Raw genomic sequence first — 27,469 nt, forward strand, 5'->3', positions numbered from 1 at the left:
TGAGGATAATTGTATCCTGAGGAGTATTGTGTGCAAGACCACTAAAGCTAATTAAGATTGGCTCATAGCCTCCCTGACATGTTTCGCCTAGACCGGCTTCATCAAGGGACTGGGGCTAGTCTAGTGATACCTAATATAGGAATCTAAAATAATTTTCATACAGCAACAGCACTTTAGTGTTTTTAATTAATATAGATCATGTTTTTTAAATAAATGTCAAGTTTTAAGCACAATATCCTTTAAGCTTAAGGGCAGCACGGTGGCTCAGTGGTTAGCACTGCAGCGCTGAGGTCCTGGGTTCAAATCCCACCAAGGACAACATCTGAAAAGAGTCTGTATGTTCTCCCCATGTTTGCATGGGTTTCCTCTGGGTTCTCCGGTTTCCTCCCACACTCCAGACACATACTGATAGGGAATCTAGATTGTGAGCCCCGATGGGGACAACAATGATAATGTATGTAAAAATGCTTCGGAATATGTTGGCGCTATATAAAAATAAAGATTATTATTATTATTATTAAGCTGGGTCTATTTACCTATTGGATAATTTGATTATGCAAATCACACTCTGATCAGACTTTGATTAGGGTTTGATCATAGTGTGATCCGACTTTTTGGGATGAGGAGAAGATGGAAAAAAAATCTCCATCTTCTTCATTTTGTCAGAACGCAGAAATCGGAGTGCATTCTGATGTTTTCCATGGACTCATTGACTTCCATGACCAAGTGCGATTTGATAGTCTGATCCAGCTCGTGCATGCTATGATACTTTTTCCCTACCACCGGCTCGGTCCAAGGAAAATATTGGACATGTGCACGGCCCCATAGAATAACATTGCTCCGAGTGCGTGCATGTCTGTGTACTGTGTGTTTGTGCATATCTGCATACTGTGTGTGTGTGCATGCATGTCTGCGTACTGTGTGCAATAGTGCATGTGTGCGGACTGTGTGTGAGAGTGCATGTCTGCAGACTGTGTGTGTGTGAGAGTGCATGTCTGCAGACTGTGTATGTGTGCAATAGTGCATGTGTGCGGACTGTGTGTGAGAGTGCATGTCTGCAGACTGTGTATGTGTGCAATAGTGCATGTGTGCGGACTGTGTGTGAGAGTGCATGTCTGCAGACTGTGTATGTGTGCAATAGTGCATGTGTGCGGACTGTGTGTGAGAGTGCATGTCTGCAGACTGTGCATGTGTGCGGACTGTGTGTGAGAGTGCATGTCTGCAGACTGTGTATGTGTGCAATAGTGCATGTGTGCGGACTGTGTGTGAGAGTGCATGTCTGCAGACTGTGTGCGCGTGCATGTTTCCATACGTGAAAGATGAGGGGACAGCCTGGGTCCTGTGTACTATACCTATATTTCTCTGCTGCATCTGTGCATCATGAATGTATGTGTTAAAGGGACCCACTGAGACTCTTTCACCCGGGGCCCACGAAAACCTGGAGCCGGCCCTGGTTATCAATATCTAGGTGGTAGTGGAAAACCCCCTTGAAGTTCTTAATATGTTTTCCTAGCAGACTCCTCTTAGACTAAACTGTATGCGTGTTCACATTTCATGTCTTCCATAGGATCACACCCGTGTTGTTAGCCCAATTATTGATGTCATCAGTCTGGACAACTTTGCTTATCTGGCAGCTTCTGCAGATCTCAGGGGTGGTGAGTAAGATTTCCTTTCTGTAATACTTTATGCCATGATGTCTGAGTTTTAATTACTTTGTAATTTTTTTTTCCCATTTTATTTTTGGCTCTAACCTTTTACCTTTGCTATAACTTGCTGAATATAGTTATTTATTTGCTGTTACTCATATTACAGATGGTTTAGTACTATGCGATACTATTACTGTCTTCATTTCTGCACTGTATGAAACCTACTACTTATGCCGCCTCTCACCAATTCACAAAGCACAATTTGGGAGAAACTTTTTTTTGATCTCATATTGTAGGCAGGTGTAAGAAATGGGTTAATCTAATCCGTACCTGTGACCTCTGCAATACTGCAGATTAGAAGATGCAGACGACCGTATTCAGATTAGTGTCTATGCATAAAACCGCGCTATAAAAAACTGTAGGGCTTCAATAATGTCTTTAAATATAGGTTTTATGTGGTCACATTTAGAAAGGTAGTAGGGGTTGTCCACCCATGGTGAAATCCTTGGCAAATGCAAGAGGCTTACTGAAGCCTAACTGTGTGTAATGGATAAACTGTTAGGATTCGGCTCTACTTGCAGGTACCAGCAGTTGTCAAATGACCGAAAGCATTTGATTTACATAGCAACATTCACATGACAACTAAAGTCGCAGTTGATGTGCTCAATAGACCATTGCAAAACGCAGCTGAGACTCTGGTCTGCATGTGACCGAGTACATGCAGTCAGCAACAACCGGTATTTCCCTGCAGCGGTAGGTGATAATCTGCAGGTAGATACTGTTTTAAAAACCATGCATGTGGCTGCAGTGAGAAAATGTATTTATATTCTACCTGCAGCCGCTCTCTTCCAGTTATTAGGGCATGGTGATCCCCACTCATCAAATTCATGGTGTTCCCTATGCCACAAATCTTACTCCACCTTGCTTGATTCATTAGGACTCAGGCATCTTAACAAATCAGGCGAATCACGCTCCATCCTTCCCCCACCACCCCGACAAACTTTTATTTTCGAAATAGATCAGAATAAGACATGCTCTATGGGGATCTGTTAAAAACGGATGAAAATCGGAAGGAGTTTTTTTTTTCTTCAGAATTCCATTGTGCTTCATCGTTTTTTAACTGGTCTATTTCTAAGAGTCAATGGAAAAAAATAGACATTTTACCTCCTTCTGTTTTTGAAATAGGATTAGAAAAAATTCATGTGAAACTGTTCAATTTACACTAGTGTAAAAACTGAACCACATGTGTGAATGGTTAGCGCTGCAGCCTTGCATAACTGGGGTCCTGGGTTCAAATCCCACCAAGCACAACATCTGCAAGGAGTCTGTATGTTCTCCCCGTGTTTGCGTGGGTTTCCTCCGGGTTCTCCGGTTTCCTCCCACACTCCAAAGACATAGTGATAGAGAATGTAGATTGTGAGCCCCAACGGGGACAGTGCCGATAATGTAAAGCGCTGTGGAATTAATGGTGCTATATAAGTGAGTAAAATCAATGCTCTGTTTACATCTCATTCTTCCTTTTGACGAAGCTTGATGCGAAACATGAGTCGGGTGCTTTTTCATTGATAGTTGAAGTGTACTCCATGCCACTGTGCCTTATTATCATTACGTGACCTTTCATGTGATATCACTCTCTCCTTATTTATCTGTATGTACCTTAGAGAGCATTACATTACACAGCACTTGCTATTTTGGCTTGTACCTTTTGAGTATCCGTCCTCAAAACTATGATTGCACACAATATAACCCTGCATTGATTTGTAGTATTGACACAAGGGAGATTTTGTTATGATCACTTACCTACCTTCAGTATTTTATATGTCTGACTTTTGTATGTGTACTTTTATGTTTTTAGTTATTATGTTATCCAATAATGAATATATTTTAGATTGATTTTGAGCCTTGCACATTTCTACATGGGTATTCTTGAATTTATTGGTGCATTTTGGCCCCTTATATATAGCTCCTTATACTCCTTGTAGGTTTTCTTATACATCTCTTTCTTGGCAGCGTCTCAGATAAATATTGGGACTTTTTATATGACCTATATATTGGCCATTGACTTTGCTTTCCTACATAATAATTTTAAAATTTGTGCTGATGCAATCTAACTAAGTGTTGGCCAAAAGGGCACTCTTTTGGCATATCCTGGCTGTTTAGTGCCCAATGTACACACCAAAGGTATACATCAGGCAAAACCTCTAATGTAAAAAGGAGATATTAACATATTCTTCATATCTTTAGATCACAAAGAGATTTTGAAGTTTCTTTTACCAAATTGTTAATTAACGGAAAAACTAAAGTTGTTGTGTCTTCCTATACACTGGGTGAAATAAGTATTAAACAAATCACCAATTTTCTAAGTAAATATATTACTAAAGGCGCTATTGACGTGAAATTCTCTCCAGATGTCAGTAACAGCCCATCCAATCCATACAGGCAGAGAAATCAAATCATAGATGTCCATAAATTATGTTATGTATAATAATGAGAAATGACACAGGGAAAAAGTATTGAACACACTTACTGAAATTTTAATACTTTTTACAAAAGCCTTTATTGGTGATGACAGCTACAAGACGCCTCCTGTAGGGAGAAACTAGTTACATGCATTGCTCAGGTGTGACTTTGGCCCATTCTTCCACACAAACACTCTTCAAATCCTGAAGGTCCTGTGGGCTCCTTCTATGAACTCTGAGCTTTAGTTCTTTCCATACATTTTCTATTGGATTCAGGTTCGGTGATTGGCTCGGCCATTCTAGCAGCTTTATTTTCTTTCTCTGAAACCGATGGAGAGTTTCCTTGACTGTGTGTTTGGGATCATTGTCATCCTGAAATGTCCACCCTCGTTTTATTTTCATCATCCTGGTAGATGGCAGCAGAATATTTTTAAAATGCTTTGGAACATTTGTCCATTCATCCTTCCTTCAATCATATCAAGTTTGCCAGTGCCGTGTGCTGAAAAACCACCTCACACCATGATGTTCCCACCTCCAAACTTCACTGTTGGTATGGTGTTTTTGGGGTGATATGCTGTGCCTTTTGGTCTCCAAACATAGTAAATATTATGGCATCCAAAGAGTTCAATGTTGGTCTCATCTGACCAGACTATATTCTCCCAGTATTTCACAGGCTTGTCTAAATGTTGTTAAGCAAACTTTAAATGCGCTTGAACATGCTTTTTGTTCAGCAAAGGAGCCTTGCGTTGTGAGCGTGCATACAGTGATTCCAGGTCTTTCTATAGCTCTCCACAGGTGGTCCTTGGCTCTATGACAACTCTTCTGATAATCTTTCTGCTCCTCTGTCTGAAATCTTGCGGGGAGCACCTGGTCGTGGCTAGTTTATGGTGAAATTATGCTCTTTCCACTTCCTGACTATGGCCCTCAACAGCGCTCACTGGAACCTTCAGTAGTTTAGAAATTCTTCTGTAATCAATGCAATCAGTATATTTTCCAACAATAAGGTTGCGAAGGTCTTGAGACAGCTCACTGGTTTTACATATCATGAGATGTTTCTTGTGCGGCACCTTGGTAATGAGACCCCTTTTTATAGTCTATTAGTTGAACCAGTTGATATTATTTTTCACTAAGTGGAAGGATTGCTTTCTAATTACTGATAGATTTCAGCTGGTGTCATGTCTTTCCAGGGCTTTTTGCACCTCTTTCTTCATGTGTTCAATACTTTTTTCCCCTGTGTAATTTCTCATTATTACACATAATTTATGGACACCTGTGGTGATTTCTTTGCCTGTGTGGATGGGTTGTTGCCAACATCTGGTGAGATTTCATCTCGATAGCACCTTTAGAATACTACTTCTGCAGCCATGACTTTGCCCATTATCCTTAAATAAGAATAAGCTTGCTACATAAGACAAAACCTAATGCCCGCTGCTCATGATTTTGCGGTTTATCCTATTTTTTATTAGGTTTTGACTGGAGTCTACATTTCAAGTGGGAACAGATTCCTATAGAACAAAAGATGTCCCGCACAGACCCAACGTCCTCCATACGGTGAGCTCTGCTTCTTTTCTTCCCATTAATATGTTCCTTTATTAAATCTGTCAGGTCTCCTATGCTTTACTACCTGGGGGCATTATATGATGGCGGGAGAGATGCTGAGCTCAGGGATTTATAATTGTCTATGATTTGATTTAGTATTTTATTAAATGCTGCCAGGTTTGTATATGATGCGTGCCGACCATTACTCTGAGTGGTTGGAGGAGGCAGGAGTCTCGGCTCGCTGTAGTCCAGGCAACATTTCAGATGCCTTCACACACAGCTTAAAAAAATGCTGCATTATAAAGCTTAATTTCTGCCATTTGCAATTTCTTGGGAAAATGCTAATTGCAAAACCTACTTCTTTTTTTTTTTTTTTTTTTTTTTTTTGCGGATTTTCTTCATTTTCCGAGTATTTTTGTAATTGTGCATACTGTAGACTACTAGATCTCCATTGTTGTTTTTTTTGTTTGTTTTTCTTGCACTCTATAAAAAAATAAGAATAATTTGAAACTGAGACTGGGAATCACATGACTTATGAATCACATGACTTATGAATCACATGATTTGTAATCTTAAGAACACAGCTAAAAAGACACAATCAAGAAAAAAAGGTATAAATATGCATTAATTTTAAGAAAATGCACCAAAGAATGCTTAATAATTGGAAAGATTTGCATATTTACATGCATTTTTTAGAAAAAAGTGTGTTTGAGTGAAGGCAGTTTTTTCACTTACAAATACCCGTAACTCCATTAAATCTTTAAAGTGTATACAGTAATGTGCAACAGTTTTAGGCAGGTGTGCAGTGGTGTAACTTGAATCTTGTGCCCCAATGCAAAATCTCCAACACGAACTCCAATTATCACAGGTTTTTAATAGTAATAGTTTTTTTTTCATTTTTGGCGATTGCAATCACTGCACCTATTAGTTACGCCTTTGCAGGTGTGGTACATAATACTGCAAAATAAGAATGCTTTCAAAAATAGTGTTTATTTTTATCAATCAATATCTGGTGTGACCATCCCATGTCTACAAAACTGCATCAATTCTTCTAGGATCACTTGCATAGAAAACCAATTACAGATCTTCTGTGGATGTAGCATTGCACAAATCCTTTTGTTCGTGTAATCCTAGACAGACTAGATGATGCTGAGATCAGGGCTCTGTGGGGGTCGGATCATCACTTCCAGGACTCCTTGTCCTTTGTGCTGAAGATGGTTCTTATTGGTTGTAGATTTGGGGTTGTTGTTCTGCTGTAGAATACATTTGGAGTCAATTAGACGCCTCCTGATGGTATTACATGATGGATAAGTATCTGCCCGTATTTCACAACATTGATGACATCATTAATCCTGACCAAATCCTCAACTAAATTTGCTGAAATGCAGCCCCACACTTGCAAAGACCCTCCACCATGCTTCACTGATTTCTGCAGACGCAAATATTTTACATTTTAACTCCTCAGTCTAGAGCACCTGCTGCCATTTTTCTGCACATCAGTTCTTATGTTTTTGTGCATATTGTTGAGTCTCCTGGCCTTTTTTCCATCTCAGCAGTATGTTTTTTTGGCTGCAATTCTTCCATGAAGATCACTTCTGTACACACATCTTTGAACGGTAGATGAGCGTAGTTGGGTCCCCATGGTTTCTGTCAGTTCTGAGATGATGGCACTGCTGGACATCATCTAATTTTAAAGAGAAGTAGGCATGATGTATCTTAAAGCTGCCGCACTAAGTTTGTTCAGTGCCTTTGGTCCTCCACATTGCCCATTTCTTGGTGCTTCCTGCCGCTTCCCTTTTCTGTTTTTGTGCTTTTGTTTTTTGCTCCTCTCCTTCACAGAGCCATAACTTTTTTATTTTTTGGTCTATATGGCCGTGTAAGGACTTCCGGGATGAATTGTACTTTTGAACGACACCATTGGTTTTACCATATTATATACTGGAAAATGGGAAACAAATTCCAAGTACTGTGAAATTGCATAAAAAGTGCAACTCCACAGTTGCTTTTTTTTTTTTTTTTTTTTACCATGTTCACTAAATGCTAATACTGACCTGCCATTATGATTCTCCAGGTCATCACGAGTTCATAGATACCAAACATGTAATACATTCTTTGAATTTTTGTTCGCCACTAAAATAAGAGTTTGTAAAAAAAAAAAAAAAAGATGCCATTTTCCAAGACACGTAGTGTTTCCATTTTTCGTGATCTGGGGTCGGGTGAGAGCTTATTTTTTGTTTTCCGTGCTGACGTTTTTATTGATATGATTTTGGGTTAGATACGATGTTTTGATCTCCCATTATTGCATTTTATTGCAATGTTGCGGCAACCAAAAAAACGCAATTCTGTAGTTTTGATTTTTTTTCTCATTACGCCAGTTACCAATCGTATTAATTTTTTTTATATTGATAGATCGGGCGATTCTGAACGTGGCGATACCAAATATGTGTATATTTGATTTTTTTAATTGTTTTATTTTGAATGGGGAGAAAGGGGGTGATTTGAACTTTTTATAGATTTTTTTTTGCTCACTTGCTATGAACGCCGACTGCTGGGCGGTGCTCATAGCATCCCGGCAATGACAACCGCAGGGGTCTCCAGCAGACCCCAGGTTGTCATGCCAACGCATCGGCAACCTTGCGGTCATGTAACAAGGGCACCGATGGGTGGGTCTTATGACGCGCTTCCAGCGTGACCATGTTAAATGCCGCTGTCGGAGATTGACAGCGGCATTTAACGTGTTAACAGCCACGGGTGGATGGTGATTCCACCGCGGCTGTTAGGGGCCCATGACAGCTGATTTTTGCAATGTAATCTGAAAGTAGCATGATGTAGGAGCACAGAGTCTGATTTTGGCGATGTGTCACATACTGGGCTGCTTGGTGAAGTTTTGATAGCATCCCTGTTTTCTCTGCTGTAGATGTTGCAGTGCTATGAATGCTAAGCTTTGTATAACCTTGCCCACACCACTGATTGGCAGCTTCCTGTGTATACTGTGCATAGGCAGAAAGCTGACTGTCAGTCATGGGGGCCGGGTTATCCAGATTAGCTGGCCTGCCTTGGCGTACAAGTCTGCAGTTACTCTGTTACTGCAGACTTGTGAACACTCATGTTGCGCACACTGCACACTGTAATGATTTTCCTGTGCTGGGAGCGGCTGGTGCGTGACCGCAGATATGTGATTTGCATGCATGTGGTCACAAGCCAACTAGACGTGCGCAGCCTCGCTCAATAAAAGTGTATTGAGCAAGGCCAGGTACGTCTATTCTGAATGTGGCCGGAAATATGCGAATTACATACTTTCGGTGACATGACCACCCGCTTTCAGTGCCAGCACTGAAGAATTCTCATAGCACACAGTGCGGATGATGTGAGGATTCATAAGTCTGCAGTTAGAGTGACTGCAGACTTGTACCCCAAGGCCGGATATCCCCTTTAAATGGATGGTGATTATAGGTGTGCATGAAATCTCTTCCACTTTACTTGAACTTTTAAACGCAACAGATTTTCCGAACGAACCAATGTGGGAATATGGCTAAAGTATAATTGTTTTGAGTGCCGCTTGCTAACTCCAATTATCTTGTTTTTTCCTTTTTTATTTTTCAGGACTCCTGTAATTGCTGGTGGCATATTTGTGATTGACAAGTCATGGTTCAACCAGTTAGGAAAGTACGATACTCAGATGGACATTTGGGGAGGTGAAAACTTTGGTGAGTTTATTTTAGTTTTGTGTCTTTTGGAGGGGTGACATTCTACAGAAGGGATTGCAGCAGTAGGTGTGAAGCTCCTTGGCATTTAAGCAAATTTGTGCAGCTGTGTATTTGTTATGGAGAGCTGCAGTAGTCGTGTAGGCGTAAAAGTATCACTGCTGATCACAGCCTCCTAATAAAGTGTCATATGTGATTTATATTTATCAGGAGATGTTTTCTTGCATAAAGAGACCAAACAGGCCATTGTTTCATCTTCAGAAGGGTCTAATGAGATTCTTAACTAGGCATAACATCAAATAAAGGCAAAAGAGAATAGATCACTGTGTTCCTCAGCCAGTAGAAAGACAACTATTTTATTGTGATAAAGCTGTCTGCCCAGAATAAGGGCCCATTTACACTGGCCGATAATCCACTGAGGTTTTGTAGGGTGCTATACAAAAAAAAACCCCACAAACACCAAACTTGCACATCAAAACAGCTCAGTTCCCCTTGCCTCATATGCAAATTGCCTCTTCAGAGGAAAAGAGGACTTGTACTCTATAGCGCCACCTATTGGAAGCAGCAATCCTACAATTCACAATCGACCCTTTAACGAGTCGTGCAATATGACTTAGGATCAAAGCCAAATCAGAATCTCAATTTGCAGACACGGTGTTTCGGGCTATTGGCCCTCATCATTGCAAAGCATGAGAACTGATTTGGCTAGGTGAGCGGCTCTGGACTGAGGTCTAAGGGGTAACGTTTCTCCTTGTGGAGAGTGACAAACCTGCTCTGGCGTGCCAAGATCCACCTAGCCTCATAGACATTCATTTTGGGTTTTCAGATCGGATTTTTTTTTTCTAAACAGAGGATGTTTTTTTCGCTAGATAACGGTCAGATTCAGAGGTGGACATACGACTGGTGCAGCCGGGCCCAACAAGCTAGGGGGCCACTAGCACCTCCAAATCAGGTGGAATTTTCTCATACAAGAGAAAAAAAAATCGTTTCTCCACCTTGTCCTTTATGTCAGTCCATAAAAATCAGATTTTTTCACGGACCCATAGACTTGCATTGGCGACTTTGATCTAAGCCAATCTAACATGTCTGACTTTTTCCATGGACCACAAGGTCCGAGGAAAAATCAGACATGTGCAGAGCCCCATAGAATATCACAGGAATGAGTGGTATACAAGGTTTTCACGGACAGCACTTGAACAAGAAAATCAGTCGTGTGCACGAGCCTTAACACTCAGAATTAAGTCTAATGTGCTTGTGATTACCAGATTTCTATTTATTCTTTATTCATTGAATATATAATAAGAGAAAAGAACAAGCAAACACAATTTATTACGAGCTGTGCACGCTGCTAACATTTGTTTCTGCCCTAAATCTCGAAGCCTCTGCATGTAATGAACACGACGCGGTTTCTTTCCGCCTGTTCTCTCTGTGCTGAGAGTGTTGCTTCTTCTCGTGACTATAACAGATGGACAGTAAATGATCATTTGTGTGTATTTGTCATATTCTGTTGTGCTGGGTGCTGATGAGTAATCGCTAAAGCCGCACTGATGTGAAAGTAAACTCGGCAGAAATTTGCTCGTTTTGGACCCATTTATCCGAGTCTTGCACCATAAAATAAGGATGAATCATTCTTCCAGCTATTTATCTGCCTGAGTCTCCCCATAAATCTTATGATTTGTAGCAAATGTGTGGGTGAAGCTGCTGCCTCCTCTGTGTGTCTGTGATTTTTATTACACTTTATTAACTTGGCGGAAAAAAAAAGAGAGCGATTTAAAGCTCCATATACTGAGGAATAGTAAATGTGCGCAGTTTACATTGATGATGGGCTATAAAACGGTTAACCCTATATTTACCAAAGCATCAGAAATGTCTCTTAATAAAATGAATCTTGGTACCTATGGCAGCCAGAGAATATATTGTATTTTCTGCATTAGAAAAATGTAGGCTGTAGATGAAGTCAGCCAAGATTGATTTTTAGGAGCAACACTGCCATGTTCAGTGGATCTCTGGTTGGGGAGCATTGGTCTATGCCCTGATCAGAAGTGTAGCTGGGAAAGGGGGCGAGCGTTCACCTGGAGTGTGCACCACCGGTACGGAGTGCCAGGGCCACTTTGCCTTGTCTAGGGTATGTAGACACAGGACTACTGCAGCAAACGCAATCATTTCCTCATGTGAAAGAAAACCTATCTATGGCTCTGACCTGATGGGATTACACCATCAAGCACAATACACTAATCAGCGGAAGTATGCCAATAGCTGGGTATGCTTCTTTTTTTTTCATGGTCTTGAGGACTATATGCAACCGTATGTAGTGGGGACTGAACGACACCGCCGGGCAGTACTCCCCCAATACGGTACAGTAGATGAGGAGCCAGAAACAAAACACCCGCTTTATTGAAAGACAGAAGATTATATGCCGGAAAATTAGATTAACAGTTATTGTAATGATAATAGCAATAATAGATACAAGGAGAGATAGCTGGAGCGTGTCACACAAGCTGTGCTCCAGCTATGGCAATGCAAAGTTCAATATAAACAGTATAAACAATTTCTACAAACTACTCTCTTCTAACTTCCTACCTGGCTTCCGATAATCGGGCCGTGCTGCTACAGCACACTGGCTAAAGAAACCTGCTCTACACCCTAACACAGTTGAACACCGGTGTCACACTCACAGTCCTGTAGCGCTTAGAAGAAAATCTGGTAGCTGCTGCTTGGTCCTGATGTAGTGGAGCTGAGTTCGTTGTGTTGAGCTCTTCCTTCAGGTGAACTGATCTGTCTTCTGCTGGATCCGGGCAAGTATCGTTCCCACTTTCAATGTTGACAGATTACTGGTACCACAGCATTTTTTCCTCTCTCAGGTTACAGGTGCTTGGGGAGAACCAGCTTGGCAAGCCTGGTGATCGATCCTGCGGTAACCAGGCACTATCTTTTCCCTTGACGCAGTTAGTTCATTTACCATGTGTGGGTTGGGTAAAGGAGGCGCTGACAGGCTATTCACTATCAGTAGCTGCGAATTTGGACAGGGAACCACCTGGTGTCCGTAATCTATGCAAACTAGTAGTTAGGGTATTAATTTGCACTGGTAGTAGTGAGACGAATACGGGAGAAAGATAAAATTCCTTTATTGGATCATAGATTAAAACATAAATTTTAAAATTAAGTTACAGAGGTTGTATATGTGTGGTAGAGAGCGTAATTAATAAAATTGGATAAATAGATAGGTAAAATGAGTAAATAAAATAGAGATTAGTAGTTCAAGCTTGTGCTTCTAGGGTTCCTTGGAATGCGAGGATGGAATCGGTAGGCTAGAGCAGTGGTCCCCAACCTTTTTTGCACCAGGGACCGGCTTGAAGCAAGATCATTTTTCCATGGCCCAGCAAGGAGGGGGTGGGGTGGGCAGGGCTTTGGTCATATGGGGGCGGGGTAATGGAGGGATTTGGAGTTTAGTGCATACTTATCATATAGTGTAGACCAGGTCCCCGCCAGGAGCCCCACATAATGTGCTGTGCCAGGAGCCGCATCACTGAGGCCCCATCACGCCCTGCAGCAGGACAGGGCAGCTGTCCTGACAGCTGCTGTTCAGCTGCATTTACTTCATCCCAGGGGCGGACACAGACTGTAGTGGGCCCCTGTGCAAGAAATTTTTGGGGGCCCCCCCCGCCCTTCATAAGGCAACAAAGTTATGTAAACATAACCCCCCCATGTGCATCTCTCACCCCCCCATGTGCAGCTCACCCCCGTGCATCTCTCATCCACCCCCCGTGCATCTCTCATCCACCCCCCGTGCATCTCTCATCCACCCCCCGTGCATCTCTCATCCACCCCCCGTGCATCTCTCATCCACCCCCCGTGCATCTCTCATCCACCCCCCGTGCATCTCTCATCCACCCCCCGTGCATCTCTCATCCACCCCCCGTGCATCTCTCATCCACCCCCCGTGCATCTCTCATCCACCCCCCGTGCATCTCTCATCCACCCCCCGTGCATCTCTCATCCACCCCCCGTGCATCTCTCATCCACCCCCCGTGCATCTCTCATCCACCCCCCGTGCATCTCTCATCCACCCCCCGTGCATCTCTCATCCACCCCCCGTGCATCTCTCATCCCCCCCGTGCATCTCTCATCCACCCCCCGTGCATCTCTCATCCCCCCCGTGCATCTCTCAACCCCCCCGTGCATCTCTCATCCACCCCCCGTGCATCTCTCATCCACCCCCCGTGCATCTCTCATCCCCCCCGTGCATCTCACCCCCCCGTGCATCTCTCATCTCTCCCCTCCCTCCCATGTGCATCTCTCATCTCTCCCCTCCCCCCATGTGCATCTCTCATCTCTCCCCTCCCCCCCCATGTGGATCTCTCATCTCTCCCCTCCCCCATGTGCATCTCTCATCTCTCCCCTCCCCCCCATGTGGATCTCTCATCTCTCCCCTCCCCCATGTGCATCTCTCATCTCTCCCCTCCCCCCATGTGCATCTCCCATTCCCCCCACTCCTAGTTAATTGTATTTAAAAAAAAATAAAACTTGTTATACTTACCCCCATGCGATCCCTGCAGAATCCTGGCGCTCGTCCAAATCGCTGACACCAGGTTCTCCTGACTTCCGGCCATGTGACGGCGCCGTCACATGACCGGAAGTCAGGGGAATCATGAAGGTGCTGCCGCAGCAGCGCAGCGCTAAGATGTCCCGGACCCGGCGCTTAGCATGCGGCCGGGGGCCCCATGAGGAGAGAGACGCACAAGAGGGGGGCTCCGAGGGGGCTCCTACCGGCCGGGCCCCATACTGGAGTCAGGGCAGTCATGCCCTGATGGCGGCCCTGCTGGAGGCTGGAGGGGCCCCCTCTCCCCGCGGACCGGCTGAAAAACCCCAACGGCCCGGTCCTGGTCCGCGGACCGGTGGTTGGGGACCTCTGGGCTAGAGGGTGCAACTTTGGAAACCTAGTTGAAGAAAAGGATAGGGGGGTGTTAGGTCTGGTATGATTGTACCCTCTAGCCTACCGATTCCATCCTCGCATTCCAAGGAACCCTAGAAGCACAAGCTTGAACTACTAATCTCTATTTTATTTACTCATTTTACCTATCTATTTATCCAATTTTATCCAATTTTATTAATTACGCTCTCTACCGCACATACAGTGCCTACAAGTAGTATTCAACCCCCTGCAGATTTAGCTGGTTGACACATGCGGAATTAACTTGGCATTGTGACATTTGTACTGTAGATCAGCCTGGAAGTGGGAAATGCACTGCAGCAAATTTTGTTTTTGTTTTTTTTTTGTTTGTTTTTTTAAAACGTTAAAAGTTAATTCAGAGTGTCATTTATTATTCAACCCCTCAAACCACAAGAATTCTGTTTGGTCCCCCTAAAGTATTAAGAAGTAGTTCAGGCACCAAGAATAATGAGCTTCACATGTGTGGATTAAAGATCTCTTTTGCCAGCCTTTTCTGACTATTTAAGACCCTCCCCAAACTTGTGAACAGCACTCAGACATGGTCAACATGGGAAAGACAAAGGAGCATTCCAAGGCCATCAGAGACAAGATCGTGGAGGGTCACAAGGCTGGCAAGGGGTACAAAACCCTTTCCAAGGAGTTGGGCCTACCTGTCTCCACTGTTGGGAGCATCATCCGTAAGTGGAAGGCTTATGGAACTACTGTTAGCCTTCCACGGCCAGGACAGCCTTTGAAAGTGTCCTCCCGTGCCGAGGCCAGGCTTGTCCGAAGAGTCAAGGCTAACCCAAGGACAACAAGGAAGGAGCTCCGGGAAGATCTCATGGCAGTGGGGACATTGGTTTCAGTCAATACCATAAGTAACGTACTCCACCGCAATGGTCTCCGTTCCAGACGAGCCCGTAAGGTACCTTTACTTTCAAAGCGTCATGTCAAGGCTCATCTACAGTTTGCTCATGATCACTTGGAGGACTCTGAGACAGACTGGTTCAAGGTTCTATGGTCTGATGAGACCAAGATCGAGATCTTTGGTGCCAACCACACACGTGACGTTTGGAGACTGGATGGCACTGCATATGACCCCAAGAATACCATCCCTACAGTCAAGCATGGTGGTGGCAGCATCATGCTGTGGGGCTGTTTCTCTGCCAAGGGGCCTGGCCATCTGGTCCGCATCCATGGGAAGATGGATAGCACGGCCTACCTGGAGATTTTGGCCAAGAACCTCCGCTCCTCCATCAAGGATCTTAAGATGGGTCGTAATTTCATCTTCCAACAAGACAACGACCCAAAGCACACAGCCAAGAAAACCAAGGCCTGGTTCAAGAGGCAAAAAGTCAAGGTGTTGGAGTGGCCTAGTCAGTCTCCTGACCTTAACCCAATTGAAAACTTGTGGAAAGAGCTCAAGAATAAAGTCCAAATGAGACACCCAAAGAACCTAGATAACTTGGAGAAGATCTGCATGGAGGAGTGGGCCAAGATAACTCCACAGACCTGTGCCGGCCTGATCAGGTCTTATAAAAGACGATTATTAGCTGTAATTGCAAACAAGGGTTATTCCACAAAATATTAAACATAGGGGTTGTATAATAATTGACCCACACTTTTATGTTTAAAATTTAATAAAATTCAACTGAGCAACATAACTTTTTGGTTTGTAAGATTTATGCTTCTGTCCATAAAACCTACTCTCGTTTGCAGTTTGAAGGCTCTAACTTATTTGCATCTTATCAAACCAGCTAAATCTGCAGGGGGTTGAATACTACTTGTAGGCACTGTATACAACCTCTGTAACTTAATTTTAAATTTTTTTTTTTAATCTAGTTCATTTACCAGTCTCTCATTGTTAGGACACACTTATTGTCCTAACAAATAAAGTGGCACTCTGTAACGCAAAGTATACAAACATGAAATATATGAAATTTGAATAGCATTACTGCTCAAGAAAATAGAAATAATTAAGAAATATTAGCGCATAAATATATGTATACATGAATTGGCTAATTTATGTGCTAAGATTTCTCAATTATTTCTATTTCCTTGAACAGTAATGCAATTCAAATTTCATATATTTCAAGTTTGCATACTTTAGAGTGCTACTTTATTTGTTAGTTATATATGGAGATGGCTACTCTTAGTAAGCACCTGTACAGACCAGTTTTCTGTTTTGGAAGTGACGGTCTGTCTTTTTCGTTTACACTTATTGTCCTGCCTGTCCCACCCTACTTCCTGACCCAACACACTTCCTGCTTCTCCTTCAAAACCAACACACAGCAAGCTGCAGGGGAAAAGGACTAGTCCAAGTCCACACAAATCAGAGGGGAGCACTGGCTCTTAAAGTCAGTGTAATTCAGTTCTTAGCAGGGGCTGACCCCCTAGACGTATATATTACAAGAACACTGCATTGAGTTCAATGGGCGCGATGTACTGCAGCCTCATTTAAAAGTGGGCTTACACTTGCCAACCGGCAGACGTAAAACGACTGCCAATCGGCTACGTGCAGACTGGTCATTTAATAGCCTGTTTAGATCGTCAGACCACACTTTATGCACACAGAACAATCATGTTACTGATCATTCTGTGCACAGTAGAGAATCATTGTTCTTGGCAGCACATCACTTGTTTAGTGCTGCCGAGAACAATAATTTTCAATTGTCGGGTGATTGGCAGCTTATGAACACTTGCTACTATTAATGCTTGTTCCTGATGATCGGCCATTGTTACTGCACCCTTTGTGAATAGCAGCACTGTTAGCATTTAGTTCAGGAATCTCCTGGAATATAGCATTTTTTTAAAGCGCCACTCCAATATTTTTATTTTCTATAATTTAGCCACCATTTTCAGCTGTTCCCAGCACCGCTCTGGTCCCAATACGCCATTTTGTGACCACAACTTTTGATTGATCGGAAGTTACATGTAACATTCACAAGTTCTCAATGCAAGTCTATAAAGATCCTCGTTCTGGCTCTCATAGACTTACATTGAGTAGTAACTTTCGGGTCCCCCAGCAAACACTGAAGCAGTCCGGCAGGTCACAACCTGCAGAAAACTGACCGGAGCGCCGTCGATAACAGAAGAAGGCGGCGGCTGGTGAGTATAAGACTAGGGACAGGGAACTTAGATCAGTGGCACCATTCCAGCGGTAAAATAAAAAAGCCCGCTGGCATCAGGGCTGTTGAGTCGGTTGTCACACAAGGTGTGGGAAAGACTTAGTGCAACACAAAGGGAAGAGGAGAAGGGAGCCCAGACTCTAGGGAAAGGGGGCAGTGGAGACCTCCTAGGTTGATCTAGCGTCACCCTGTCTCCACTAACGTCCCTGTATTGGCTCTTCACCAGTCACCCCACGCGTGCCTCGTCCTGTCTTTCCATGGCGTACGGCTAAGGCTAGGGAAGGGAGGAGATGAGCACTAGTCGATCTCCACTGAACACTATGGACAACAAGAGTGAACAAACGGGGAAATTGGTTAGCTTAGCTTTAGACGACTCCAGACAAATGCGCACACATCCTCAAGCTCCAGAGAGGACGAAGTACTGCTCTTGCTAAAGCCTTCAGAAGTAATCGCCTGCACCTCCCTCTGAAACACAGTAGGTATTTATACACCCAGGCAGTGTGTTAATTAACCAGAGGGAGGTAGCCGCTGGGTCCTAGAGACCGCCTCTAAGAAGATGTCTGTAATGCCAAATGTAGAGATCTCCTGCAACCAACTGCAGGGTGACTGTCTGTCACTTCTGACACACTCGTGACATCGGTAAGCCAAACTTCCAACTCTTCAATTTCCTTGACTCCAACTCCAACATACATGGCTCGTGTTTAAGTGATAAATTTACTGTAGTAAAATGGTAACATCAGTCTTTTCATCACCATTATGATACAATAATCAAGCTATTTAGGTAGAACATAAAATATATTTATTGAAATACAATTTTAGAACACAAAAATTTTTTAATAAATTGTAAATATGCAATACACTATGCAGAAAGTGGGAAAAAAACTGTTTTCAACAAAAAACATACTGAGTAACATCTGTACTTGCCTTAATCCTGTTTTCCTGCTCACTCTAGCAGTTCTGAGATGAGTGCAGGCATTCCTTCCCAGGAGCTTCACTACTGAGCATGTACATAAAGTACAGCACAGATTCATCTCAACTAAAAGCCAAGATCCTTAGATCAGGAACAGAACAGACATTTATAGGACATATCATAACTTTACCAAATTCTTATGAAAAAATCTACAGCACATCCTGCCGGTCCATTTTATACTCTGACTCCACAGCACTGGCTGGCGTGGTGCTTTATACTACAATGCGATTGGGCATTGGCTTCACATCGATGCTGCAACCTTTGTTCTAGCAATCACAAGAAGTCTTAGTTTGCAAACCCATAAAGTATTCATTAAACACAAGCCTAACTGTCCTAATAGTTTTCCTTTTTTATCTATCTACATCTTCACTATCTAGTACATTGTATTAATCTCTCTAAAAATAAACTGCTACTATTCTGATTGTATAGTGTGGCTTTGAATAAGTTGCATGCCTTTATATTAGAGCACCATGCCTAAATAATAGTCTAACCCCTCTCTACTGCAGCTGTTTTTGTATTTTTCCAACGATTCCAGCACTGTATCACTTGGTTTACAGGGTGCAGAGGTTGTGATGGAATCAGTTTTCTCTGCTGCAGAGCTAGCAGAGCTCAGAATGCTGAGCTCTGTATAACCCTGTCCACACCACTGACTGACAGCTTTCTGTGTACACTGTATATTGACACAAGGCTGCCAATCAGTGGTGTGGGCGGGGTTACACACAGGAGTTGACTTGGAGGCATGAGACCCTTAGTCTGTAGTGATAATCTCCTGCTGATAAAACACTGATTTTATTGAAACAGCAACACACAGCCTAGTAAGTGACACATCCTTGGAATCAGGGTCTCTACCCAGTTATCATGCTGCTCTCAAATTACATAAGATAAACCTGGTGACAGATTCCCCTTAAAAAGGTATTAGACATTTATGGCCTTTAAAATCTGTTTGCCTGGCTGTTTGATGTACCCCTTTGATTGCAACAGAAAAAGCTGATGCTTGAAACTGCATTAAATTTGTGAATGTTGGTTGCCGGATCCCTGTTTTCTCTATCAGTGTAGTTCCCATAGCTGAAATTGTTACCTATTTGACAAAAATCCCCAAAATGGGAATAATCCCTTTTGTTCAAAATGTTTTATAGATTGTACTGTTCAATAACCTTATTATTAGAGTTGATCTTTTCTAGTCCTATTGGATAACCTGTAAATCAAAAGTCAAAAATGTATGTATTTGCTGTCTAATTATGTCTAGCTTTTGAGATTTAATGACCTGTTGTATTGCAGAACTCTCCTTCCGGGTCTGGATGTGTGGAGGTAGCCTAGAAATTGTTCCCTGCAGCCGTGTTGGTCATGTCTTTAGAAAACGCCACCCCTATGAATTTCCTGATGGCAATGCTCTGACCTATATCAAGTATGTGGTAACATGATTTATATTTATAATATATTAATGCAAAACAAGTAGAGGGGAAATACATGGGTACTGCCCTATGTAACGGGTCTGGGAGGCGGAACCTCTGAGCTACTATACAAGGGGGCGGTCCTTGTAAGGGAGCGGGTGGCGACCAGGCAGGCAGTCACAGCAGGTGACCGGGACAGTCTCTAGAAGAACGGGCAGGAGGTCACGGCAAGTGACCGGGGCAGTCTCTGGATGAACGGGCAGATGGTCACGGCAAGTGACCGGGGCAGTCTCTGGGTGAACGGGCAGATGGTCACGGCAAGTGACCGGGGCAGTCTCTGGGTGAACGGGCAGATGGTCACGGCAAGTGACCGGGGCAGTCTCTGGGTAAAGGGTTGGTACGACCTGTGGCGGCTGATGGTAGACGTGAGCTCCCAGGTGAGCAGGCGAGAGTCTCTGGATGAACGGGTGGTCACAGCATGTGACGGCGGAGCCTCCAGGAAGACCAACAGACAGGCGGCAGATGAGCGCTCCCAGGTGAGCGGGCAGAAGTCTCTGGACAGGCGGGTGGTCACAGCACGTGACGGCAGAGCCTCCAGGTAGGCTAGCAGACAGGCAGCAGATGAGCGCTCCCAGGTGAGCGGGCAGGAGTCACTGGACAGGCAGGTGGTCACAGCACGTGACGGCAGAGCCTCCAGGTAGGCTAGCAGGCAGGTAGCAGATGTGCGCTCCCAGGTGAGCGGGCAAGCTGGTCCATAGACAGACTGACAAGAGTTGGAAGGCAGACCGTCGGACCTCAGGCAAGCAGGCAGGTAGTTGATGTGCGCTCCCAGGTGAACGGGCAAGCTGGTCCTTAGACAGACTGACAGGAGTAGTAAGGCAGACCGTCGGACCTCAGGCTAGCAGGCAGGAATAAGACAGCAAGCTGGCAGGAATCTAGCAGGTATCTGGCAGGTAACTGGCAACGGGACCTGAGGGCTGAAGCAGAGTAGTGAACAGTGCAACAACATTGCTCGGGCACCTCCATTTTGGAGGAGGTGCCTTATATATGGTGAAGTCCTCCGGCCATTGGCCGGGGACTCCTTAGGACGGCGCGCGCGGCCCCTTTAAGAGGGAGGGAGAGCGCGCGCGCCCTAAGAACAGTGGACGGGAAGGAGCGGCCGCTGCCAGCAGAGCGGGAGGAGGACGCCGGGCACGGAGCAGAGAGGTGAGGGGAACAGCGTCCCTGCCTAGCAGAGGGCAGGGACGCCGGCGCTACACCCTATCATAGTATAGATCATATATTGTATTTTTAAAGACAATGTTATACCTTTTGCTATCTTGACGGAAAGTGCTGTCTCATCATTGCTGTTCAGGAGCGCACCGCTCCTCTGCCTCGGGTTTTCATGCTTCTGAATGACAGTTTGGAACCAGCAGGCATAGTTGTGTTCTCCTGATGCTGTCTCTGCAGCATCAGAGAAGTGTAGTTGCATGGCAGCTGGCCAGAATTTCTACCAACTTCAGAGCAGCGCTTACAAGCTCAATAACAAAGAACTCTGTGATCCCTGCTTTGGAGACCTAGCTGGTAAACTAGGCAAAGACCAGTATACAATAACATTAAAGTCCCACCTATTCTTGAGAATAAAGAGGATTTTGCTAATTTACTTGTTTTTACAAGCAGTTTGCAATTTTTCACCAATTATAATGCTGGGAAAACTCCTTTAAGGAGGTTACAGAATGACAGCTTTTAAATATCCTGTAACGTTGTGTTCTGTAGAATTACAAAAAAAAAAAACTGACCAGTACCTCCGAACAGAATAAAGCAAGTGTGGACAGGTGCAAGCTGCTATGACTGCATAATGCACAAACCAAAGAATACAGCAGCACTCTGCGCTACACATGAAATTTGAAAGCATTGCTCAAATTTAGAACATACTTATAAAAAGGAAGGTACTTGGCGCATAAATTGGCTAATTCATGAAAACCCATTAGCACGAGGCATCCTTCTTTGACGGGATCCTAACCTATGCTTCTTCCAGGCTAAAAGTCTATGAATTTAAAGGGTAGGTAGGATCCAGATTATGATTAGTGATAACTTCTACCTGCCCTTTGAATTTGTAGACTTTTAGCCCGGGAGAGGTATATTAGGTTTAGGGTCCTATCAAAGAAAGGTTGCCTTGTTATGACTGACTGGTTAATTCATGAGAGCCAATTTATGTGCTAAGAAGTATGTTGATTTTTAAAAGTATATTCTATATAGAAGTAATTTAGGTTAAATTTCATGTATTAAATATTTGCATACACCTTAGCGCTTGCAGTGTGCTGCTGTATGCTTTTGTTTGTTGTCTTTCGATGTGTTACTCTATTACAGCAGGTCCCAATGAAAGCAATGTTCTCTGTAATGCTCATCTGTACCCTTTATATCCATTGTAACACAACAGATGATGGCCCTTGGCTCAATTATATGATAAAGCTTAGAGTGTAATGGCTCGGAAGAAGTTTAGGTCTCAGGAATGAGTCACATGATGCCGAGACTGGTGGTGGCGATGATTTTTAGAGAGGTTCTGTATGGTCTCTAATGTGTTAGGGGTGGATTTAATTTTAAGTAAGGGACATTGTCATAGATGTAATTGTAAAATCTATAAAGCCATCACATAGTTCTCCTGTGAACATTGAAGGAAGGCTTACACTCCATGACACTCCACATGACCCTTATTCAACTGAGACCCTCCTGCTGCAAATAGGTAATCAAAGTTGGTTATCTGGTGGATCACAGACACAAAATCCAGTAACAGCTTGCAAAAGAATGTGGAAGGCGACAGATTTATGGCCCATGGAGATGCCTTATGGCCCTAGCCACCCTATTTACAGAGAACTACAAACAGACTGCTTTGTTCCCATTCCAGTTATGAACATTTGGTTGTTTATGAACAGCGTAGATTCTAAGAGTGGTAAACAAACATATTTTCAGCATCGTGACGAAGTGGCGAACGTAACGCATTTTGCATCACTGTGCGCTTGCCGCATCAGTCCCAAATTAAAATTTAACAGATGGTTAACATTATAAATGCCATGTTTCCTATCTATAGAAATCTAAAATCTTAATAGGAAATATGACATGTACATCTCCTGCCTGGGACATCCTGGGACAAAAATGCCCTGAAAGTTGGAGATCTCTTAATTTTTGGAACCCTAGACACATCCCATGACTAGCCCCCATATGATTTCACTGAGGAGAGATATGTGGGCGTGTTTTTTATCTAATAAAATCGGAGCTTTGAGTTTTTGTCATGGTCAGTCCTGGAAGATACAGTGCACTGTGGTTCTGTACCATTTCCCTAAAAGGAGTGCTTCCCTCCACTACGATCTATGCCACTTCTGTGACACACAGGTTTAGTACTTTCTTTTGTTATTCCCTTTTATTTTATGTGATTGATATACTGTATTATTTTGTTCACATTTTGTAACATCTTTGTATATTTTTATAAACACTGCCTACTTTTTAAATTAAATATATAAAATGTAATAGCTCCGTTCCTCTTGCTCTGTAAACTGCACCCCTGAAGCCACACACTATCTGTAACGGGTGTCCAACCGGCCAATACCAACGACTAGTAGTGGCAGCTAGCTCCTTTTGTTAATGTGGAGTTTGGCAGTGACCATAACGGGGTGTATATATATATAATCTTCCATGCTTTGGAATCGGATGTGTATATACTATACGCTCACTGTGAGTTCCCCAATAACTAGCCTAGAAGTGAAAACAGCTGCAGCCTCATCCATCACTTGTCAGTCAATTGTGTAATCGTCCTAACGAGTGGAGGCAACGGAGTGTTGTTCCCTGACAAGTTGATACGAGCCAGGAGATCTGCATGATTCCCCGGCTGGATTCTTTTGACATACTGGGGGCAGCGGTGGGATCTGCGTGATCTCCTTGTTATTTTCCATGACAGACATAGATCTAAGTTAGATTATCCTACAAGCGTATATGTTCCAGGCACAACACGCTTCCATGCGCTGGTTCCCAGGACATCCATAACAGTGTATGCACTGATTTCCTGGACATCCCAGGCCACCTTCACACAGAGTAAATGGTCACAGACTGTTAGTTCAGAGTTATGAAAACCACAGTGGGTCCAGAAATTGCTTCTGTGCACAGACCGTAACATATGGGAGCCGGCTTATGATAGAGTTAATTTTGCCTGAAAGTTCATATAAAACGAATATCGGGATGTGGTACTGGTTAGATTAACACAGTTGGTGTAAGTGACGGTACAAGCATAAAATAAGTGCTGTCATTTAAACAGTTATCTGTTTTAAGAAAACTAGATGGAAAATCCATAGAGCATGTAATCAAATGTTATTAATGGCTATGCTTATAGCAGCGAGGGCTTTAGCAGATGCCAAAATCGGCAAAACATTTTCTGATCAATTAAATCTGACTTATGCCTTCATAATAAATGTTTTAATGCAGCCTGTAAAATCTGCTCTGTAATGAGTCTGTACCAAGAAGTGGCAACACTCCCTTACATGCTGGAAACTGCAGCCACATACAGTGCCTACAAGTAGTATTCAACCCCCTGCAGATTTAGCTGGTTTGATAAGATGCAAATAAGTTAGAGCCTTCAAACTGCAAACGAGAGTAGGTTTTATGAACAGAAGCATAAATCTTACAAACCAAAAAGTTATGTTGCTCAGTTGAATTTTATTAAATTTTAAACATAAAAGTGTGGGTCAATTATTATACAACCCCTATGTTTAATATTTTGTGGAATAACCCTTGTTTGCAATTACAGCTAATAATCGTCTTTTATAAGACCTGATCAGGCCGGCACAGGTCTGTGGAGTTATCTTGGCCCACTCCTCCATGCAGATCTTCTCCAAGTTATCTAGGTTCTTTGGGTGTCTCATATGGACTTTATTCTTGAGCTCCTTCCACAAGTTTTCAATTGGGTTAAGGTCAGGAGACTGACTAGGCCACTCCAACACCTTGACTTTTTCCCTCTTGAACCAGGCCTTGGTTTTCTTGGCTGTGTGCTTTGGGTCGTTGTCTTGTTGGAAGATGAAATTACGATCCATCTTAAGATCCTTGATGGAGGAGCGGAGGTTCTTGGCCAAAATCTCCAGGTAGGCAGTGCTATCCATCTTCCCATGGATGCGGACCAGATGGCCAGGCCCCTTGGCAGAGAAACAGCCCCACAGCATGATGCTGCCACCACCATGCTTGACTGTAGGGATGGTATTCTTGGGGTCGTATGCAGTGCCATCCAGTCTCCAAACGTCACGTGTGTGGTTGGCACCAAAGATCTCGATCTTGGTCTCATCAGACCATAGAACCTTGAACCAGTCTGTCTCAGAGTCCTCCAAGTGATCATGAGCAAACTGTAGACGAGCCTTGACATGACGCTTTGAAAGTAAAGGTACCTTACGGGCTCGTCTGGAACGGAGACCATTGCGGTGGAGTACGTTACTTATGGTATTGACTGAAACCAATGTCCCCACTGCCATGAGATCTTCCCGGAGCTCCTTCCTTGTTGTCCTTGGGTTAGCCTTGACTCTTCGGACAAGCCTGGCCTCGGCACGGGGGGACACTTTCAAAGGCTGTCCTGGCCGTGGAAGGCTAACAGTAGGTCCATAAGCCTTCCACTTACGGATGATGCTCCCAACAGTGGAGACAGGTAGGCCCAACTCCTTGGAAAGGGTTTTGTACCCCTTGCCAGCCTTGTGACCCTCCACGATCTTGTCTCTGATGGCCTTGGAATGCTCCTTTGTCTTTCCCATGTTGACCATGTCTGAGTGCTGTTCACAAGTTTGGGGAGGGTCTTAAATAGTCAGAAAAGGCTGGCAAAAGAGATCTTTAATCCACACATGTGAAGCTCATTATTCTTGGTGCCTGAACTACTTCTTAATACTTTAGGGGGACCAAACAGAATTCTTGTGGTTTGAGGGGTTGAATAATAAATGACACTCTGAATTAACTTTTTACGTTTTAAAAAAACAAAAACAAAAACAAAATTTGCTGCAGTGCATTTCCCACTTCCAGGCTGATCTACAGTACAAATGTCACAATGCCAAGTTAATTCCGCATGTTTCAACCAGCTAAATCTGCAGGGGGTTGAATACTACTTGTAGGCACTGTATACAGTAGTTGCAGTATTTAACCATTTAATTTAGGTTTCTTTTCCATTTGTCCTTATCTGAAAGATCTATTGGATCAGCCAAATTGTACCTGTTTTCTTTCAATAAGCAGGGGAGAAAGGAAGAGATGTCTGGCAGCAGTTTATTTTTGAGTGAATAAATGACTGAGCATGTAAAAATGTTCCAAAACCCATTTATTAAATCTGTATGGGTAGCTTTAAAAAGCACACAAAAAAAAAACCAAAATCAATAACTGAAGTGGTGCATGTCTACTATTTTTGGCTTTCTTTGAAGCTGCACTGCCCCTTATGCCCTATACTCCGAGTAAAACAATGTATTATTTATCCTCATTTTGTTGAGCAGGAGCGCACCACTCCCCTGCCTCCTGGCTTCTCGCGATCCAGGGAGCAGTGCGCTTCTGATTCATTAGCAGTTTGTGGTTGTGCTGGTGGCTCGAACTTTACTCTCCAGATGCTTCAAGCAGAGGCAGCTTTTGCTTCTTCAGGTTTCGGTGGAGTGCAATGGCACTGAAGTAGGCAAAAACAGCGATCCACTGAGAAGAAATAGAAAGCAAACAAGCAATTTTTACTAAAATTTTTTGCTGTATATACTTCATAGTCCATCGTACCCTAACATGTTGATCCAGAAGAAAGCAAAAACCTCAGGAGGCCGTTGCTAATTACACCATATATTAGGGGAAAAGTTCCTTCCGGACTCCACATACGGCAATCAGACTAGCTCCCTGGATCAACGCACTATCACAGAATCTAGTGCCCATAAGCTATAATATTATATTTTTCAAGAAAGGCATCCAGGCCTCCTTGTACTTTCTTAATCGACTTAGGCTATGTGCCCACGATGCAGAAATGCTCCGGAATTTTCCTGAGCGTTTCTGCATCTCCCTGGCAGAAAAAACGCATGTGGATTGTACATGCGGATTGTACATGCGTTTTTCCTGCCAGGGACAAGTGTTTGTCACGCGTTTTGCACATGCAATTTCGCATGCGGGTTGTCAAGCGCTTTCCAAGCGATTTTAGCATCACTTGGAAAAGTGCTTGACAACTTGTTCACACTATATAAATCCATGCAAACGGCATATATAGTGTGACCAAGTTAGTTAAAAAAAAGAATAAAAATGGTAAAAAATAAAAAAAAACATTATACTCACCTTCCGATGGCCCCCGGTCTCCTTCTCCGATGCCTCGCGGTGGTGTAAAAGGACCTTTCATGACGTCATTTAGTCATGTGACAGGTCACGCTACTGCCGACATCAGCGGTCACGTGACCTGTCACATGACTGAATGACGTCATGGAAGGTCCTTTTACTCCATCGCGAGCGACCGGGAAGCCAAGACGTACCAGATAGAAGACCACGGGCCATCAGAAGGTGAGTATAATGTGTTTTTTTTTTATTTTAAATTCTTTTTTTTTTTTTTACAGGTACCATGGTACCCGGGTCTGGAGGAGAGTCTCCTCTTCTCCAGACCCGGGTACCATCTGCACATTGAATTGCTTAATATCCGCATGTGCACATGTAGTCATGCAGATATTAAGCCATTCAATGCAAGTCAATGGCGGCAAAAACG

The 27,469-nt window shown here is 43.4% G+C and overlaps 1 protein-coding gene across 1 annotated transcript in view; it reads left to right on the forward strand.

The window, feature by feature from the left end:
* The window catches only part of GALNT16 (polypeptide N-acetylgalactosaminyltransferase 16), a 144,677-nt gene that overhangs the window by 93,903 nt on the left and 23,305 nt on the right, over nt 1-27,469 (forward strand). Inside the window, exons 7-10 of the mRNA XM_073638982.1 lie at nt 1,568-1,655; nt 5,572-5,656; nt 9,248-9,351; nt 19,655-19,781. Of these exons, the coding sequence (XP_073495083.1) occupies nt 1,568-1,655; nt 5,572-5,656; nt 9,248-9,351; nt 19,655-19,781 (404 nt within the window). The remainder of the gene's footprint in view (nt 1-1,567; nt 1,656-5,571; nt 5,657-9,247; nt 9,352-19,654; nt 19,782-27,469) is intronic.

The sequence above is a fragment of the Phyllobates terribilis genome, unplaced genomic scaffold (genome assembly GCF_046119375.1).
Source record: "Phyllobates terribilis strain yellow unplaced genomic scaffold, ASM4611937v1 Scaffold_7__3_contigs__length_470593459, whole genome shotgun sequence".
Classification (NCBI taxonomy): Eukaryota; Metazoa; Chordata; class Amphibia; order Anura; family Dendrobatidae; genus Phyllobates; species Phyllobates terribilis.